Here is a 19886-nt window from a genome sequence, read left to right on the forward strand (position 1 = left end):
AGTCAGGCAGCCGCAGGGCTCCCGCCAGTACTTGCGCGCCAAAATTCAAGTTAAGCGGAAGGGCGCCGGGAGCGGCCGGGTGCCGGGATTCTAGAGCCCGCGGCTAACGGTCCGTCCCCGCGCGCGACCCTCCTCCCCGCCCCTCGGCAGGTGAGAGGCGGCGGGGGCGGCCGCGCAGGGACGCAACCAGGGAGGGGGGGCCCAGCCTCACCGCCCGTGGCCGGTCTCGGTCTCCCGGCAGAAGGACGTGGCCGGTCCCGTCCCGGTTTCTCGCCGGGGGAGCGGAGAGGGCTCAGGGGATGCACCACGGGTACAGGGGGTGGGGGGATCCTTGAGGAATAGGTATCCCTCCCAGCTACGCTTGCTGGGGCCTAGGGGGCGGGGGATCCTGATCCCTGCCGCCCCCCCCACCCACCCACCCACCCATCTTCTTTGGGCTGTGGGTGTCCCCAGAAGGGCCTTGGTCAGTAGTGGGGGGGGGGGTTGGGCTGCTACCAGTGAGGGAGCGAAGGGCCCCGCATGCCTGCCCTGTGGGCACAAGCCCTCTCCCCACACACGCTCCCCCCAGGGGGGCCAAACTTGGTCAATGTCAACCTAGTCACTGAGCTACAGCAGCCCCAGGCCTGTGCCTGCCCCCCAGTCCCTGCCTTTGCAAGCCCCTGTTCTTACTAATGTTTGTCTTTTCTTTTTTCTGGGTGACCCGAACCACAGAGGACAAGGACTGTGTCCAGGAGCTGTCAAATTTTCAAAGTCACACAGTAAAACTGGCTATAAACAAAGTGCTGCCAGGTGTACAGAATAAGGAGACATTTCTCTCTAATCTCAGTTTGGGATAATCTGAAAATCCCGTTTGTAAAAATAGCAGACAGTACTGGGATTTTTTTTTTTTTTTATAGTTTAACAATTTGACATAAAGAAGCAACTGGGTTTTTTATCTACCTATATTTTTCCTATGAAGTTCTCAACTATTTTAACACAATTTTAAGCCCAACGTAAAGTCACATTCAGCCCTGGATACAAATAACAGTCCACAAGGTACTTCAGCACTGCCCTTTTACATTTCTTTCTCTCTCCTTTCTTCAAAAAGACTTTAGTCTTGTCTTTTTGCCCCCTACTAGTCTTGTAATTTTTTTTTTCTTGATAAGAAACCTATTTTGTTCTACAGTAGAACTTCTATTTGAATAGCATGAGGCATATTGAATAAATTCATGTAATCAAGGGACTCTTCAATGTGAGTAATATTTGCTGGGAGACTCAATTATCCCTCCTTTGGGTAACTGAGATTCAGATAACTGAGGTTGTACTGTTGTGGCAAAAAAAAAAAATCTTATCACATTCCTGCATGTGGGACCAAATACTATTGTCCGTGCTAGAGTGTTGTTCTATTCTTTTCCATTTGTTTCATACTTTGGTTTATATTAGGGCTGCCCTCTGATTTTAGTAAGTCTGTTGTTTTAAAACACACAGGACTATAAATCTGAGATCTTTCTTCATACCCCTGGGAGACGGGGTTGTACAGGTCCTCCAGAGAGACAGAAAAGATGCATATCAAGTCAATCATTCTTGAAGGATTCAAGTCCTATGCCCAGAGGACAGAGGTCAACGGCTTCGACCCACTGTTCAATGCTATCACTGGCTTAAATGGCAGTGGCAAGTCCAACATCCTGGACTCTATTTGTTTCCTGTTGGGCATCTCCAACCTATCTCAGGTAAAAAGGAAGGAGAAAGACTGCAGTTAGGAAGAGTCAATGAGCAACTTCTCTCTGTGCTGAATAGCATCCTTGTGCAACAAACCTAAGGTTAATCTTCGCAAAATGTTGTGGAGACTGGTGTTACTTTTTAACCAAAATGAGACAGACTGACATTTTCTATGCTACTTTCTGGCTAGGTTCAAATTGTCCAATAAAAATGATTTTATTGATAGTTAAATATGAATTTGTAATTACCACTGACTCTTATTCTCAAAATTGACTTACAATCATATCTACTGTGTCGAAACTCTTTTACATAGGACTATTACAAATACTAGGGAATTATTTTCAAACACTTTGTAGAAGACTATAAATATATTAGCTTTGTATAGCAGTAATAATCATACATTGATACAAACTATGCAGCCCAGAACCACAGGGGAAAAAATGCCAAGTTTGGAAGTTGTAGGTTGGAACTGCAGACTTTTGGTAGGTAAAAGTACAATCACTGAATATAACACAAACTTAGTTCTCTATAATAAACTTGGGCATATCTGGAGCTGGTCTGAAAACCCTGTTAGCTGACTCATCAGAAAAACAGAAAGCAGGTTTTGTTGAAATGATTTGTATTTAAAAGACACTGGCGTATACTGCTACTTATATGAAAAGTGTGCATTTTGAAACAAATGTGGATCCCAGTCTTTAAACAATGCTGCTCTAGAATTCTAGGGAAATCCAGCAAAATTGCAAGCAAATCCTATTGTGCTACCTTTACAATCACACACATATTGCATCATGAAATCAAATACTTTACCTAAAGGCACTTATGTATTAACTGACCTTGTCATCGTGCTTCTAAATCTAAGTATTTAATTTTTCTCATGTATCTGGTTTAAAAAAAAAAAAAACTTACTGTATGTTAGTTTACCATGCAATCATCTTGCACATTTTCTCCATGCTCTGTTTTATACCTGTGATCTACTAGAGTATCTAAACATACAGTATTCCTATTTTTCAAATATTTCATACATTTTTCCTCAAATTCTAGCAATTAATAATAGTGCACGGTGTGAAGCAATGCAATGGCTTTCTGTTAATAAATGTATTCCTCTTCCACGTTTTCAGGTGCGAGCATCCAATTTGCAAGATTTGGTTTACAAAAATGGTCAGGCTGGAATTATTAAAGCGACTGTATCAATCACCTTTGATAATTCTGACAAGAAACAGAGTCCATTGGGATTTGAGGCTCATGATGAGATCACAGTCACCAGACAGGTGAGTGTTTGTGTTTGTTCACAAAAACGTATTTCCACCATTCTCAGTGGAAAATAACTATACTAAGATAAAAGGCAGATGGTATAGAATTCAATGTTGTAGGGTTTTTTTTAATGCTCTCCACCCTTACGTCTCAACTTATTTTGCATAATCAAGATTTCTTCAGGTAAAGTTCTAAAGAACACTTGGTTTCTTTTACTTGATTTTGCACTAATTCTTTTTTAAATATGCTCTCTTGAAAACTTCATGAACTTGTGCTATGAAAGCAATGTTTTCAGAGTGAACTCAATAGCAAACTATATAAGATTTGAGCTAAGCAACTAAATAAGGATATAACAACAAGTTGCCTTTTCACAGTTCATACTCCAAATTTTGTAGTATTCCATATACCATAAACAATGACTCTACTCCCTTTAAATGGAAACACACCTAGTCATGAGACAACATTCCTGGAGCAAGCTATATTGTCCCATACAGAAAATAGTTTGCTTCCCTTTTCTGCCTTTCTCCTTGCCTTTTGTCCACTTGCGATACTGAATTCATTTATTCACAGAACAGATGTGGTACAGACAGGAGCACTGGAAGCTTTCCCACACAGTCTCAGAGTGTGCTTTGACTTGACACGAAGGGACCACCTCTAGAAGTAATTGGTTCCCATGACCCATATTAACCATAACTAAGGCTGTGAGTTTGTCACGGAAGTCTCAGGAAGTTTGTCTCAGGAAGCTCAGGCAGCCCTAGGCCAGTCATACTGGCCACTGCTCGGGCAGTCTTAGGCCACCACCTCCCTCCCACCCCCCCACCAGCAGCAGGAGGAGTTTGGGGGGGCAGCTCAGGGCTGGGGGTTGTGGCGTGGAAGTGGGTTAGGGCTCTGGGTGGCGCTTATCGCTTCCAGGGAGCCCCCCCAAGGTAACATGTCCCTCAGCTCCAAGCATGGCCCCCGCTCACAGGCTCCACCCTCACAGCTCCCATTGGCTGGCAGTGCTAGGAGCTTAGGGAGGGATAGGTCATCGCTTCCCAGCAGCCGGATAGAGAGCCTGCAAGCCCCGCCCACCACCCCCCATCTGTCCATGACCTGTCCATGATTTTTACTAAAAATACCAGTGACTAAAACATAGCCTTAACCATAACCTTTCTGATGAAACTGATAACAAGATTGCTAGTTGTGGTGGTGGTATTTTTTTTTTTTTTTTCCTGGTCTGACACTGAACTGAGAGACTTATTCCTGACTGCCAAGAAATTGCCAAAGGTACTTGCCCTAGGGGTTTAGCTCACATTTTTGCAGTTGGGGTAGAGGATTTTAAAAACGGTACTTCAAACTGATGAGAGGGTTTGTTTGATCTGTGTATTTTGTAATTTTGTTAATTCCCTCTGGACACATTGAAACTGTTTTCCATTTGTTGTTTGCTTAGATTCCTACATCTAAGAATTCCATTAATTTGTATTCTCAAACAGTAAAAGCCATTTTTAGTTAATTTTGAGTATCCCATTTTTCTTTTTCTCAAGGTAGTCATTGGTGGTAGAAATAAGTATCTAATCAATGGTGTGAATGCAAACAACACAAGAGTGCAGGATCTCTTCTGTTCTGTTGGGCTCAATGTCAACAACCCTCACTTTCTCATTATGCAGGTATTTTTTATATATATATTTCTAAAAACTTACTTCCTTTGTTGCTGGATTTGGGAATTTTGTTTTGCATTAGCTCTATACGTTGTTTCTATTACCACAGAGGCTTCCACATACTGACATCAAATCTCTCAAAAGCCAATCTGTGACTAAGAATTTAATCAAAATCAGTCAGTCAGTAAGAGCTTCCGAACAGGGAATGAAAGCAATGTGCCTGATCAGTGTAACTATGTATAGCGGAACACAGCATAAGCAAAGTTATAAAGTATAGCACATAATACTTACCAGCTGACTGTAATGAGACACAAGCAGTTTCAGATTTGAATCTGAACTTTCAAGAATGAGATAACTGAAGCAAAACCAGGTTTGTTCTTTTTGACAGAATAAATTTAATCTTTAAAAAATTATTATACTACCTGATAAAGTTTTGATTGAGAATTTAATATATAAAAATCTTACACTTTATATGACAGTGTAGTGCATTTTGAGTTTAAGGGCCATAATCATTTTTGCCTCTATTTCCAGGGACGAATTACCAAGGTTCTAAACATGAAACCTCCAGAGGTGAGAACACAGCTGATGTTTCCTTTCTTTCTCTTGATATCCTTTATACGTGTAAAATTTTGAGTTGACTGTTTGCTCAGGACTGTTGGAATGGTATTTTGAAGAAAGGTGGGGAGGGAAAATTTTTTGTTTAACACTGGTGATTTTGAAGCAATTTCATAAGATTGGTGGGTGGGGTTTTTTTTTTTTGTTTTTGTTTTTTTCAGATTTTAGCTATGATTGAAGAAGCAGCTGGTACAAGGATGTATGAGTGCAAGAAAATAGCTGCCCAGAAAACTATAGAGAAAAAAGAGGCAAAACTGAAAGAAATTCAAACGGTACTATGTATTTGCAATTGTGTGGCTTTTTAATGCTTACATAAATTGAATAACCATCAATGACAGCAGATGTAAGGTGACTTGAATGAGTCAATTGGCTGTTGTGTAGCCTTAGAAAGAACAAAAGCTTCTCTGCCACAATAGAAGAGGCTGTACTTGACCCATTTGCACCACCATGGTCCCTTCTCTTTCCCCTGCCCCCATTTGTTGTATATTTATGGTTTGTGGAAAGTTTGCTTTCTCTACCTAAGGCTATGAGCATGTGGTCAGAGCAGAAGGATTTGTGAGAGTTTTCAGATTTAAGAATCTGAAAATATATTCTGTTTTTTTGTGTTTCAGATTCTAGAGGAAGAAATCACTCCAACCTTACAGAAACTGAAAGAGGTACTGACCATTAGACCAGAAATACATTTTTGGCTTTTAAACAGACTTAGTGTTCTACTGGGTGAAATTACACTAGGGGCCAATTTTTAAAATATTGGAAAATAGCATGACTAACTCGGATAATCTCTTCAATGATTCATTTTTTTGAAACAAAATGCTCTTTTAGACTCTAAAACATCTATACACATTTCTAGTCTGAATATCTTTTTAATGTGGAAAACATGGTTTATAGAGATGATATTTTATTTTCAAATGTCTAATTATTATGGTAACATTGGACATTCAGGACCTGCAAGAAATTATGGAGAAAAAAACTCAGACAATTGAAAGATGAAGTTTTAACTTGGTTCATAAAAGGATATCCAAGTGTTGATGCTAATACAACAGCCTGTACTGTGCAGACATTTGCTAACATTTTGCTAAGTAGGCATGTGTATGTATAATGCATCTGATGCTTCAGAGGAAGGCAAAAGTGTAATGCGTATAGCCAGTTGGGTACTACTGTATGTAGGAAAGGAGAATCCTTCCTTGCTTTCTCATCCCTCTAGGGGAATTGACATATATCCTTTGAAGCATGAGATTTAATTACTCGTCTTGGCTTGTATAGCTACAAATATTGATCATAAAGTTATACAGAACTTTTTAGAAATACCATGGGCGTATTACAAAAAAACTTTTAATGATGGCTTATTTTTATTGGTGGCCCTTTCTTTCAGGAACGATCATCCTATTTAGAGTACCAAAAGGTAATGCGAGAGATAGAACACTTAAGCCGTCTCTATGTTGCGTATCAATTTGTCTTGGCTGAAGAGACGAAGGTACGTTCTGCTGATGAGTTAAAGGAAATGCAGGCTAACATAGTGAAACTTCAGGAAACAATGGCTGAGAATGAGAAAAAGGTGAAGGAACTTAACAAAGAAATAGCAGAGATGGAAAAGAAGAGAGATCAGGTAAGTGAGAACACAAATACGTTTATGTTGATGTATATATTAACACAAGGGATTAAATCGGAAAGGAATAACTTCATTTCTCTGAATTAAAATATATAGAGAGAGAATCAGTGTTCCCTGTAATTTTTTACATTCATGCGCGGAATGAATTTTGTTGTGTGACACATTATCTTCATATTGGTGCATAGAACAAAATTAATGTGGTGGGGATGGGGCCGAGGGGTTCGGGCTGCGGGAGGGGGCTCAGGGGCTGGGGCAGAGGGTTCGGGCTCTGGGTTGGGGCCAGGGATGAGGGGTTTGGGGTGTGAAAGGGGGCTCAAGGCATAGGGTTGAGGTGCAGGTGGTCTGTGGGCTCTGGGGTGGGGCCGGGGATGAGGGGCTTGGGGTGCAGGCTGCCTCAGGGCTGTGGTGGGGAGAGGAGGACTCCCCCCAGCCCTCTCTCACCACAGCAGCTCGGGTCTGAGGGAGGGGCGCCTCTCCCCACTGCAGCCCTGAGCCCCTGCATGGGACTTAATAGGTGGCTGCGCAGCTTAGAAGGAATTTAGGAGAAAACTATTTATTTCCTTTGGGTTTTATATGCTTATGTTTATACGTTACGTACTGTAATTCTTAGCCATTATGTGAAAGACACACTGTTGATTTAATAATTATACTTCCATCTAAAATATTTTACATCCTATCATTACAAGTAATACCTAAGATAACTGAAAGATTAGAAATACTGTCTTTTCAGGCTTTTTATTTTTACTTTTTTCATTTGATAGTTATTTGTGTTTAGTTGGCTTGTGACAAAATAGCATTAAAAAAAAGAAAATAAGACTATACACTACAAAAGTTGGCAGAGGGATTTTGTAGTTCTTGAGCATCTTTTTGTGATTGAGTAGATTTCTATTTGGCGGCATCCATTAATAAAGAATAAGAATGATATTTTATTATGATATAAACACGGATATTTTATAGTTCACTTAACACCAGATTATGTGGTTATCTTAATGGCATTATAACTGTAGAAGAACTAAGCCAAGTGCAGTCATATTCTCACAATTTATATTTTCCATGCCAGTGGAAATAGGAACATAGTTTAGCATACTTAGGCCCTGATTCTGTGTATATTTATGCATGTGAGTAGCTCGTCTCATGTGAAATAAATATTTGTGGAAGTAGATCTTTGCTTGGTGTGGAAGGTTCACGTTCAGATGTTCTAAAACTCAGAAAACCCTGTCATTTTGAGAATGAACATTCTTGTATCTTTGAAAGAGGGGGAGATGTCCAATCAGAGAGAAGATACCTGAAAGGCAACTTATTTACTCAAAGAGAAATAAATGCCACAGTTCAGAATAAATGATTGAAAATCCTTCTAGATCCATTGGAAAAAACATTCATTCGCTGATGCCTCCCATCCATTCTCTTTAATGTAAAATGACAAAAATGTTATTTGTGTACTTTATATTGTGGTTAAGATACTTCAAGTCAAATTGGGCTCAAAATTCAGCTTTTATAAAAATAAGCATTCATGCAAGATAATGGAAATGTTTCTACCATATTTTCCAGTGCCAGTGAAACGATTCTTAAACGTAGGCTTTTCAAACGTTGCCCTGTATTATTTAAACCCAAATATAGCAGCACCCTGCTACCAAATCCGAACTTGGAAGTCAAGCTTACTTGAAACTGATTTTTTTTTTTTTAAATGAAACTGTTTGCTCTGTGTGTTCATTGCACAGAGATTTGCATCAAGTGAACCGCATAAATAGTGAAAAATAAACTTGATTTATAATTAGGGCCCTACCAAATTCACGGCTGTGAAAAACACGTCATGAACCGTGAAATCTGGTCTTTTTTGTACTTTTACCCTATACTATACAGATTTCACGAGGGGAGACCAGCGTTTCCCAAACTGGGGGTCCCAATCCAAAAGGAGGTTGTGGGGGAGGTTGCAAGGTTATTGTTGGGAGGGGTTGCTGTATTGCCACCCTTCTGCACTGCTGCCTTCAGAGCTAGGCAGGCAGAGAGTGGCGTCTGTTGGATGGGAAACCAGCATTGGAGGCAGCACCGCTGCCAGCAGCAGTGCAGAAATAACAGTGGCAATACTGCGAACCCCCCCACCCTGCAATAATCTTGTGCTCCCCCCCAACTCCCTTTTGGGTCAGGACTCCTTCAGTAGTATCATCATGAAATTTCAGATTTAAAAAATGTGATTTTTAAAATCCTATGACCGTGAAATTAACCAAAGTGGGGCTGTGAATTTGGTAGGTCCCTATTTGTAATTATGATTAAAACTAAAAGAATTTTAAATGACAGTAGTAAGGAAATTTGGTTTTAACCTCTTTTTTTCTTTTTTTTTTCCAATGCAGCTGAATAGAATGTACAATATTGTATGATTATTATACAGGTTTCTTTTAGTATGAATTACATTTTTTTTGTCTTGGTTATAGGAAGTTGGTGGTGTACTCCGTTCACTGGAAGATGTTCTTGCAGAAACTCAGAGAGTTGATACAAAAGCACAAAGTGCTCTTGATCTCAAGAAGCAAAACTTTAAAAGTGAAGAGAAGAAATGTAAAGAATTAGTAAAAAGCATGGAGGAGGTAAACAGTAAGGCCCTTGTTTTTAAAACTTCAGGAAAATATTTAAACTGGTGCACTACAAACATCTTCAGTAATATATAATAGCTGTATGTTGTGATTTTATTTATTACTTTTCTGTAATGTATGCCCAAGAGGGATAAGAGCGCTGGGACAAATGTATGGCATAAACATGCAAGGGCACCATAAGGATAGAATCATAGAAGATTAGGGTTGGAAGATGCCTCAGGAGGTCCTCTAGTCCAACCCCCTGCAGGACCAACCCCAAATAAATCATCCCAGCCAGGGCTTTGTCAAGCTGGGCCTTAAAAACCTCTAAGGAAGGAGATTCCCCCACCTCCCTAGGTAACCCATTCCAGTCCTTCACCACCCTCCTCATGAAATAGTTTTTCCTAATATCCAACCTAAACTTTCCCCACTAAAATGTGAGACTGTTGCTCCTTGTTCTGTCATTTGCCACCACTGAGAACAGCCGAGCTCCATCCTTTTTGGAACCCCCCCCCTTCAGGTAGTTGAAGGCTGCTATCAAATCCCCCCTCATTCTTCTGCAGACTAAACAAGCCCAGTTCCCTCAGCCTCTTCTCGTAAGTCATGTACCCCAGCCCCCTGATCATTTTCATTGCCCTTCGCTGGACTCTCCAATTTGTCTGCATCCTTTCTGTGGTGGGGGGCCCAAAATCACACAATACTCCGGATATGGCCTCACTAGTGCCGAATAGAGGGGAATAATCACTTCCCTCGATCTGCTGGCAATGCTTCTACTAATGCAGCCCAATATGCCGTTAGCCTTGGCAACAAGGGAACACTGCTGACTCACATCCAGCTTCTCATCCACTGTAATCCCCAGGTTCTTTTCTGCAGAACTGCCGCTTAGCCAGTCGGTTCCCAGCCTGTAGCAATGCATGGGATTCTTCCATCCTAAGTGCAGGACTCTGCACTTGTCCCTGTTGAACCTCATCAGATTTCTTTTGGCCCAATCCTCCAATTAGTCTTGGTCACTCTGGACCCTATCCCTACCCTCCAGCATATCTACCTCTCCCTCCATCTTAGTGTCACCTGCAAATTTGCTGAGGGTGCAATCCATCCCATCATCCAGATTATTAATGAAGATGTTGAACAAAACCGGCCCTAGGACCGACCCATGGTGCACGCCTCTTGATATCGGCTGCCAACTAGACATTGAGCTGTTGATGACTACCTGTTGAGCCCGACGAGCTAGCCAGCTTTCTATCCACCTTATAGTTCATTCATCCAATCCATACTTCTTTAATTTGCTGGCAAGAATACTGTGAGAGACCGTATCAAAAGCTTTGCTAAAGTCAAGGTATATCACATCTACTGCTTTCCCCATGTCCACAGAGCCAGTTATCTCATCATAGAAGTCAGTTAGGTTGGTCAGGCATGACTTGCCCTTGGTGAATCCATGTTGACTGTTCCTGATCACCTTCCTCTCTTCCAAGTGCTTCAAAATGGATTCCTTGAGGACCTGCTCCATGATTTTTCTGGGGACTTAAATGAGGCTAACTGGTCTGTAGTTCCCTGGATTCTTCTTCCCTTTTTTAAAGATGGGCACTATATTTGCCTTTTTCCAATTGTCCAGGACCTCCCCTGATTGCCACGAGTTTTCAAAGATAGTGGCCAATGGCTCTGCAATCATATCAGCCAACTCCCTCAGCACCCTCGGATGCATTGCATCCGGCTCCATGGATTTGTGTATGTCCAACTCTTCTAAATAGTCCTTAACCTGTTCTTTCACCACTCAGGGCTGCTTACCTCCTCCCCTTACTGTGCTTCCCAGCGCAGCAGTCTGGGAGCTGACCATGTCTGTGAAGACCGAGGCAAAAAAAGCATTGAGTACTTCAGCTTTTTCCACATCATCCATCACTAGGTTGCTTCCCCCATTCAGTAAGGGTCCCACACTTTCCCTGACCACCACCTTGTTGGTAATATAGCTGGAGAAACTCTTCTCGTTACCCTTCACATTCCTTGCTAGCTGCAACTCCAGTTGTGCTTTGGCCTTCCTGATTACATCCCTGCATGCTCGAGCAATATTTTTATACTCCTCCCATGTCATCTGTCCAAGTTTCCACTTCTTGTAAGCTTCCTTTTTGTGTTTAAGCTCACAGAATATTTCTCTGTTAAACCAAGCTGGTTGCCTGCCATATTTGCTATTCTTTCTGCACATCGGGGTGGTTTGTTACTGCACCCTCAATAAGGCTTCCTTAAAATACAGCCAGCTCTCCTGGACTCCTTTCCCTCTCGTATTAGCCTCCCAAGGGATTCTGCCCATCAGTTCCCTAAGGGAGTCAGTCTGCTTTTCTGAAGTCCAGGATCTGTATTCTGTAGAGATAAAGAATAAGCGGCATTGCCTTTTTACAATATCATACATTATATAAAGTAGTCTAAACTTGCCCTTTAATAAGGATTTGATTTCCCCCTTCAGTATCACCTGAGAGACAGATTTTGTTTTAAACTTGGTGTTCATGTGTAGACTGATATTAAAGAATATATTCCCATTAGGAATTAGGTGTGTGCATGAACAGAATAGGCCCCCTCAGCTAGTATTTTTTCTTTTTTTATGAAGTTCCGAGAGGATCACAATAGCTTTAAAGTATGTGATTTATGAGAATATGGATGGTCTGAAGATTAAATGAGTGTCAAGGTTCACGTTTCTGTCATTGGTAACAGAAATAGGTAAAAAGATATAATACTTAAAAAAAACTTTTCCCCTCTCATCTGTATCAGTTACAGTAATTTATTTTTCCAGTGTATTTTGTGCAACACTTCGTATTTGCCCTGTTTGTGTGGCTCTTTCATGCAAGAATAAGGGCAAGAAAACATTTAAATAATATAAATATGTGATTGTACAACCACAAAGACTGGCAAGGGGGCTTGGGAACTAGTACCTTAAACCATTTGTAACTTATTTTTCAATACTGTTTAGATTTCAAGTTGATGTTACTCTCTCAAATGAATCTGATTGATCCGATTTGTTTTGCTAAAGGATTCTAAGGCTTTAGTAGCCAAGGAGAAGGAAATAAAGAAGATAAAAGATGGGCTCAATGCTCTGCAGGAGGCAAGTGATAAAGATACAAATGCTCTGGTTGCTGCACAGCAACATTTTAATGCTGTATCTGCTGGTCTGTCCAGCAACGAAGATGGTGAAGAAGCAACTCTTGCTGGACAGATGATGACGTGCAAGAATGACATTAGTAAAGCAGAAACAGAGGCTAAGCAGGTAAGAACAGAAGCTAACCATATCCCAAACAAGCACTGATGTTTTTATGAACTTTGTCTTGAAAAGCTTGCACAGCAACATTCCATTTGCTTATCAAAAAATGCTTTACAGGGATGTTCTGTAACAGGCAGTACATAATAGCATATTGTATTAACATACGTTGGGAAAAGCTATGGCACTGACGTGAGAAAAAATACAAAAATTAGAATTTTAGATCTTAAAAAAGAAAGTCATGGTACTCGGTGCTTTTAATTTTAACATCAATGTCCTGTAATTTATTTTTTGATATTTACATTAATTGTTTAAATTTAACCAGTTCAAGCTATATTAAAGCCCTAAATTCCACTGTATATATGAAAACCAGACTTATAAAAATTCATTGATCAGTCTTGCTCAGTAGATGGCTACTTGTTCTCTTTGTCACTCAGTGTTTTTAATGAGGCAGGGAAAGCTCTGAAAGTCCTGATTTTGGTCATGGTAGTCATGAAAAGATTAATCTTAATTTTAAATCATGCAGATCTGTGGCAAGGTGTGTTGGTATTTGTTCTAATTTATGCCAGATCTAGACTAAAAAGTTAGGTTGACGGAACTATGTCTCTCGAGGTGTGAAAAATTCGCATCCCCTAAGTGATGTAGTTAAGGTGACCTAACCACCCCACCCCTCAGTGTAGACAGCACAAGGGCGAAGGAAGAAGTCTTCTTTTGACTTGCGTGCCACCTCTCAGGGAGATGGATCAACTACACCAATGGGAGAACCCTTCCTGTTGCTGTAATGAGTGTCTACACTGAAGTGCTACAGTGGCACTGTTGCAGCATTTCTAATGAAAATATAGCCTTAGTAATAGTCATTTGGTACATTCATACTAAACCAAGGGTGGCCAACCTGAGCCTGAGAAAGGGCCAGAATTTACCAATGTACATTGCCAAAGAGCCACAGTAATATGTCCGCAGCCCCCCATAAGCTCCACCCACCAGCAGCGCCCCCGATCAGCGTCCTGCCCTCCCTCCCCGTACCTCCTGATCAGCAGTTTCTGATGTGCAGGAGACTCTGGAGGGGATGGGGAGGAAGGAGGGCATGGCAGACTACGGGGAGGGGATGGGAAGGGGTGGAGTGGGGGCAGGGCCTGTGGCAGAGCCAGGGGTTGAGCAGTGAGCATCCCCAGCCCATTGGAAAGTTGATGCCTGTAGCTCCAGCCCCAAAGTCTGTGCCTATACAAGGAGCTGCATATTAATGCACTGTTTTAAATTAAAACTTCAAACTTAATATATGCTTAGTCCTTAGTGAGGAATGTGGTCAATGATTCATCTGAAGAAATGTGGTTTTGAAAAACCCTAAAGGGGGGCCTGCTCTTTTTCATTCATTTAGTAACCCTATTCATTACCCTCTCTGAAACCTTCCCCCATCCTGCCTTTTAATATATGACCTAAAATAACAGAGAGATGCACAATATAATACTTCTATTTTTATTTCCAAACTCTCTCCCCCATCTACTATTGCACTACGTTTTTAAATGCTAAGGATGCTATTTGACACTACTGTAAGTGATAAGGATCCTGAATGATAACCCAAGCACCCTGATAATGTAGACATTCTAAATCTATATAACATACTATTTGAAAACCTCCAGGTTCTGTATTTGTCCTATATTTCACTATAGGCTCAAATGAAGTTGAAACATGCTCAACAAGAATTAAAGACAAAACAAGCGGAAGTAAAAAAGATGGATGGTGGCTACAAGAAAGATCAAGAAGCATTTGAAGCTGTCAAAAAGCTGAAAGAAAAACTAGAAAATGAAATGAAAAAGTTAAACTATGAAGGTTTGTGGTACTGACTTACTGGTAGAATAGCAATTTTGGGATTGATGGGTGGAAGTCTAGGACGATCTAGAAGAACCTGGTGTGAAGAAAGAGCCTGAAAATATAGGAAAAGAACTCTGAAGAAATTAATATTTCTGCCATTTTAATGAATGGTTACTAATATAGTGGAGCTAGCACAATAGAATTAGATGGGAAATATGCAGCTTTCTTACTTGCAGCAGGAAAGAGTTCATAGATCACTGGGCTGCAGGTTGAGGCTGTATGATTGCCTGTTGAAGGTAAAAGCATACTAGTTTAAATTTATAGGCCAAGACATACAACTCTGGGTATTTAAATTGAGACACCAGACTAAAACTTTTCCCAAACCTCTTCCCAGTAAAGGGCAATGACGCATTTTCATTAAGGCACCTTCACACCACTCTGTCAACATAAGCGTAACTCACATCCAATTTGAGGCCCCTTTACAGTTGAGCAAATGCAGAGCCAGAGTGTACAGGGGCTCTACTGTAAATGAAAATCCAGCCCAAAGTCAATAGCAAATGCCAGTGTTTGCCATTTCTGAAAATCTAACCAGTTTAAATGCCTTAGTTTAGGCACCTAAGTTGGAAAATGTTGTCCTAAGCAAGGTAAAGTGTCTTGGAATTTTTTGTGTATATCCTCACTGCAAAAAGTGCATTTATTTAGCTAAAAATACCAATTATTGTTTTTCTATAAATCTCATTGAAGCTTGCAAGATTTCAAGTTTCTGATTTATGTCTGTTTTGGAATATTTGGGTGCCAATATTTTGCTTAAATTATAGCTGTAAGAATCTTGGAAGAAGGAAGGACTTCTCATTATGCCTTGGGCTACTTGCTGTGTACCTGCTTCTAAACTGCTTCATATCTAAATCTGCAAAGAGCATGACTAAAAAGTTCAGTGATATGTTTGTTTGGCTCTTTTAGACAAAAAAGAAGAAACTCTTTTAGCAAAACGGAAAGAGCTGTCTCGTGACGTCTATCAGTTGAGAGAGTTGTATGAAACCTTAATGGCCAAGTTTCCCAGTCTACGTTTTGAATATAAGTAAGGCCTCAGAATTGTACTCTAATGTTCGCTAAACATCTATTTTAAAAAAAAAAAAAGTCCTCTAGAAACTTATATAAAATTGTGTGAACTCGGGAGGACGACAATTCAGGAAGTCATTGTTTTGCTATTGGTATATAAATAGTTTGCTTCCCTTTCCATTACTGACTTTGTTATGGCATGATTAATCTGCCTGGGTATTTAGGACAATAATATATTACCTGGTACTTACATGGCTCTTTTTACACCTGGATGTCTAAGCACTTTACAAAGGGGGTAAATATCACTATCTACTTTTTACAGATGGGGAAATTGGGGTATGAAGAAGTAACATGACTTGCCCAAGGTCCATCCTGCCAGTGGCAGAGCTAGGTCTCCTGAGCCACAGTCTGGTGCACTATCCACTGGGACAAATAAAAGTGAAACAGCAGATGCATTTATTATATGCTTGCAAATGTTAATGTTACCTGCTAATTTCTGATGATGATAATCAAAACTATTAGTTATCCTTTTCCCATAGAAATATTATAGCAGCTAATTACTTATCAGTTTTATACTGTCACTGTTGAGAAATGCAGTTTTCTTTAAATGTCCGTAGGTATTAGTATTTTCAGTTAGAGAAACTTGTTGTATCTTTTTGTCTGAAGTTTGCTATGATCCATTATTATATTATTAAATTTTGTATGTGTACCTCTTTAAATAGTGCCTTTGACAAGTTCATCCAAATCTAAAAGGCTAGTTATAACATGTAAACGATAAAAATTCAATAACTTCTTAACATTCAAGAAAAAAATAATTTCATGAACTTCATCATGTCTCCAAACCTTTCACGTAACTATATAAAAAACTACTTTAATGAAAGCTTTATACTTCGTACTTAATGAATAGACTTGCTTCATGAACTTTAATTTAACGCCAAAATATGTCCGTCAATTAGAAATATTAGCAATGCTCCCAAATTTCATTAATTTATTAATAAAGTCAGTTCGGCATAACTGTTTGTAGTGCCAAGTTTTATGAACAACTTGAGGCAATGTTGAAGGCAGGATTCTTCTATTTATTCCACAGCTGACAGTTTACTTGGAAAACCTTATTTGTTATGAAGTTTTAAAATAATTTTAGCTGTCTGTGGCTTCAGAATATTATATCTCTATACATTGTGGAATTTTTATATTAATATATGTGGGTTCAGAGTTTGTCCTAAGCTGTTTTCATCATAGCATACAAATTGTTTCGTATCATATAGTTTTAATTTATTTTAAGGGATCCAGAAAAAAATTGGAACCCAACCCATATAAAAGGGCTTGTTGCCTCTCTAATCACCGTGAAAGAGATCTCCACAGCAACAGCTCTAGAAGTGGTAGCTGGGGGAAAACTCTATAACATTGTGGTGGACACAGAGGTATGTTTCTTAACATATAACTTTTGAGTACATCCCTTTGGCTGTATTCAGCCCAGTGATTTAGTCATGCAACTTCTATATACACTCCTGGGAGATGTGTAGTTAAAACTTTGTGCATTAAGGCCCAGATTTTCAAAAGCAATTAGTGACTTGGGGTCTCAACCTCAGAGACTTTTTAAAAGGGTGCAGGTTTTCAGAAAGTGCTGAGCACCTGAACTCTGAAAATCAGGCCCCTTTAAGGTATCTCCAGTTGGTCCCCACCCCCAGATTGAGGCTCCTCAAATCCCTAGTCACCACTAAAAATCTTGGCCCATACCAATAGGATATCCTTCAGCAGATACCTTAGCAAGTAGTGAATTTACCTTTAGTGAGTGTGAATTAATATAGGTCAATGGAGTCATGCCTCCTTAGGCCAAATGTTAAACTCTCCAATATGTGTATCATTCCTGTAAGAAATTTTTTTAGTTGTCTTAGTTTTCACAATTTGACATGTGTTTTAATATCCTTATGTAAAAAATTTTTTCTAAATTTTAGGTAGTTGGTAAAAAACTGCTAGAAAAAGGTGAACTGAAGCGTCGATACACCATAATTCCACTAAATAAAATTTCATCACAGTCTATTAGGCAAGAAACTGTGATGGCAGCAAAACGCTTGGTATGTCTTTAGATGCATTATTTTGCTGTGTATGGTTTTTCTTTATTTTATTTTGTTTTGTTACTTAAAATTAACATGCTTTGTTAGCGGTTAACAATTCTGCAAAAGCACAATGGGCTGAGCGGGAGTGGGGCAAAGAACTGAGCTGGCTCTTAAATAGTGGAAGGAGAAGCTGAGCAGACCAATAGTTTTGTGTTGCTAGTCACAAAGAAGGGAGTGAGCCAAATAATGTCTGGGAGAGATGCATTGCTGAACTCATTTGATTGTGCTGCCTGTTAGTACTCTGACTGTAGAGATTGAGTCAGAGTTTTTACCTACAGTCAAGTAGTTCAAAGGCACTTTCTGCTGGTGTATTAGTACATGGTATTGAGGAATTCTAATATGTTACAAAACCTTATAAGGGGAGCAAGAAACTGGATTTAAAAACTCTTTATCTAATTATTGTGGAACGCTAATACCATTTCCTTTGACTGTTAGGTTGGTGCTGATAATGTGCATTTGGCCCTCTCTCTGATTGGATATGAATCTGAACTGCAGAAGGCAATGGAATATGTCTTTGGAACAACACTGGTTTGTGATAACATGAATAATGCCAAGAAAGTGACTTTTGACAAAACTATAATGAAAAGAACTGTCACTCTTGGAGGAGATACCTTTGACCCTCAGGGGACTCTGAGTGGAGGTAATCGTTGTTGGTTTTTTTTCCCCTACAATATCATCTCTGCTGACTATTGTAATGCTTTAAATGTTTTAACAAATGCCAACAGTAAAATTGTATTTAGAATACACTGGATAACTTTGAAATCTATTTGACTGAAGATGTATTCTACTTAAAGTCAAATCCCAGTTAGTCGCTGACCATTCAAAGAATTCTGCAAGACATAAATGAAAACACTGGAACAAAACTATTAACTTTTAATTAAAACAATTTAAATAAAGCAATGACTGTATTGTGTTCCCTGTGCACGTGAAATGTGCTGGATAATCCGTTTACAAATGTAACAGACAAATATCAGTCAGATGGATCAGTCAGAGGATTTCCAATCCAGGAAAAATAAACCAGCTTTTGTTTGCTATCAGAACAACATATGTCATAAGCTTTAACCAGGAGGGGGAGTCCATCTAACAGGGAAAAAATATCTTCAATTAAGTATTTTAGTTAAACCCACAAATGTATTAATTACATAATTAAATAATCCAGTAAAACTGGTACAGTACCTTCTCACTTAATGTCGTCCCGGTTAATGTTGTTTCATTGTTATGTCGCTGATCAATTAGGGAACATGCTCGTTTAAAGTTGCGCAATGTTCCCTTATAACGTTGTTTGGCAGCCGCCTGCTTTGTCCACTGTTTGCAGGAAGAGCAACCCATTGGAGCTGGTGGGGGCTTGGAACCAGGGGTGGGCCAGCAGCCCCCCATCTGCTCCCCTAAGTTCCCTGTGCAGCAGCCGCCTGGCAGACTATCAATTGCTGGGCAGTTCAAGTGTCCTTCCCCGCACTGTCATGTGCTGCTCCTGCCCCCTGCCTTGGAGCCTCCTGCTTGCTGTGCGGGGGGCGGGGAGGGGGGGGAAGAGGTTGCTGATGTCAGGATGTTCCCCTCCCCCTGTTTCTGCCCTCCATCTCCACAGAGCAGGGGGACACACGACAGGGCTCAGGACTGTGGGAGCTTGCTGGCAGCAGCTGCTGTCTCAACTTGTTGATCTACTGAAAAAGGCAGTGTACTTAGAGTGGAGTCAGCATACTTAAAGGGGCAATGCGTGTCACGCTCGCGCTCTCTCACACTCATGCATGCTACATGTCTCACACACACGGTGTGTCTCTTTCTCTCTCACACTCGGTGTGTGTCTGTCTTTCGCACACATGCACTTACCCCTCCCCCGGCACTTTGGAAAGTAGAGGGAGTGGTGCACCCCAGTGGGATAGTGTTGGTTCATCAGCGTGGGTTCAGTTTCTACAGGGAATGTTTGCAGCCACTGCCATGCATCTATTGTGTCTCCTCCGTCTATTTGTGCTGCCTTGTAGAGTGTGAGGCTACATTAACAACAATGTATTAACCCTTAAGGGCTCATCTGAGTGCTAGTTCATCATTTAGCAGCAAGGCATTCCCTGGGAAATATCCCACCTTCTGACTTCACCACCGCAAGTAAGCTTCATAATCATCATTGCTGTGTACAGTATTAAATTCTTTGTTTAAAACTTATACTGTATGTGTTTTATATATAGTAGCATTTTTCAGGAACATAACTACAACATTAAGTGAGGAGTTACTGTACCCTACTTTTGCCCCACTCGTTAAATTATAGCATAAAAACTTGGATTGAGTTCCATT

The 19886-nt window shown here is 40.3% G+C and overlaps 1 protein-coding gene across 7 annotated transcripts in view; it reads left to right on the plus strand.

The window, feature by feature from the left end:
• Nucleotides 1-19886, plus strand: part of SMC2 (structural maintenance of chromosomes 2) — a 33112-nt gene that overhangs the window by 239 nt on the left and 12987 nt on the right. For 2 of the 7 annotated variants that reach the window (XM_038403199.2, XM_043514157.1), the window contains exons 2-15: nt 1468-1709; nt 2817-2966; nt 4473-4595; nt 5118-5156; nt 5363-5473; nt 5813-5857; nt 6574-6807; nt 9240-9389; nt 12391-12624; nt 14283-14442; nt 15385-15502; nt 16766-16904; nt 17439-17558; nt 18036-18240. In XM_038403199.2, the coding sequence (XP_038259127.1) occupies nt 1542-1709; nt 2817-2966; nt 4473-4595; nt 5118-5156; nt 5363-5473; nt 5813-5857; nt 6574-6807; nt 9240-9389; nt 12391-12624; nt 14283-14442; nt 15385-15502; nt 16766-16904; nt 17439-17558; nt 18036-18240 (1996 nt within the window). In that variant the 5' untranslated portion in view covers nt 1468-1541. Of the gene's footprint in view, nt 1-5; nt 151-711; nt 1036-1467; nt 1710-2816; nt 2967-4472; nt 4596-5117; nt 5157-5362; nt 5474-5812; nt 5858-6573; nt 6808-9239; nt 9390-12390; nt 12625-14282; nt 14443-15384; nt 15503-16765; nt 16905-17438; nt 17559-18035; nt 18241-19886 lie in introns of those variants that run through there. The other 5 variants (XM_038403198.2, XM_038403197.2, XM_038403201.2 and 2 more) reach the window with 5 other exon arrangements.

This window comes from Dermochelys coriacea, chromosome 5 (genome assembly GCF_009764565.3).
Source record: "Dermochelys coriacea isolate rDerCor1 chromosome 5, rDerCor1.pri.v4, whole genome shotgun sequence".
In the NCBI taxonomy this organism is placed as follows: domain Eukaryota; kingdom Metazoa; phylum Chordata; order Testudines; family Dermochelyidae; genus Dermochelys; species Dermochelys coriacea.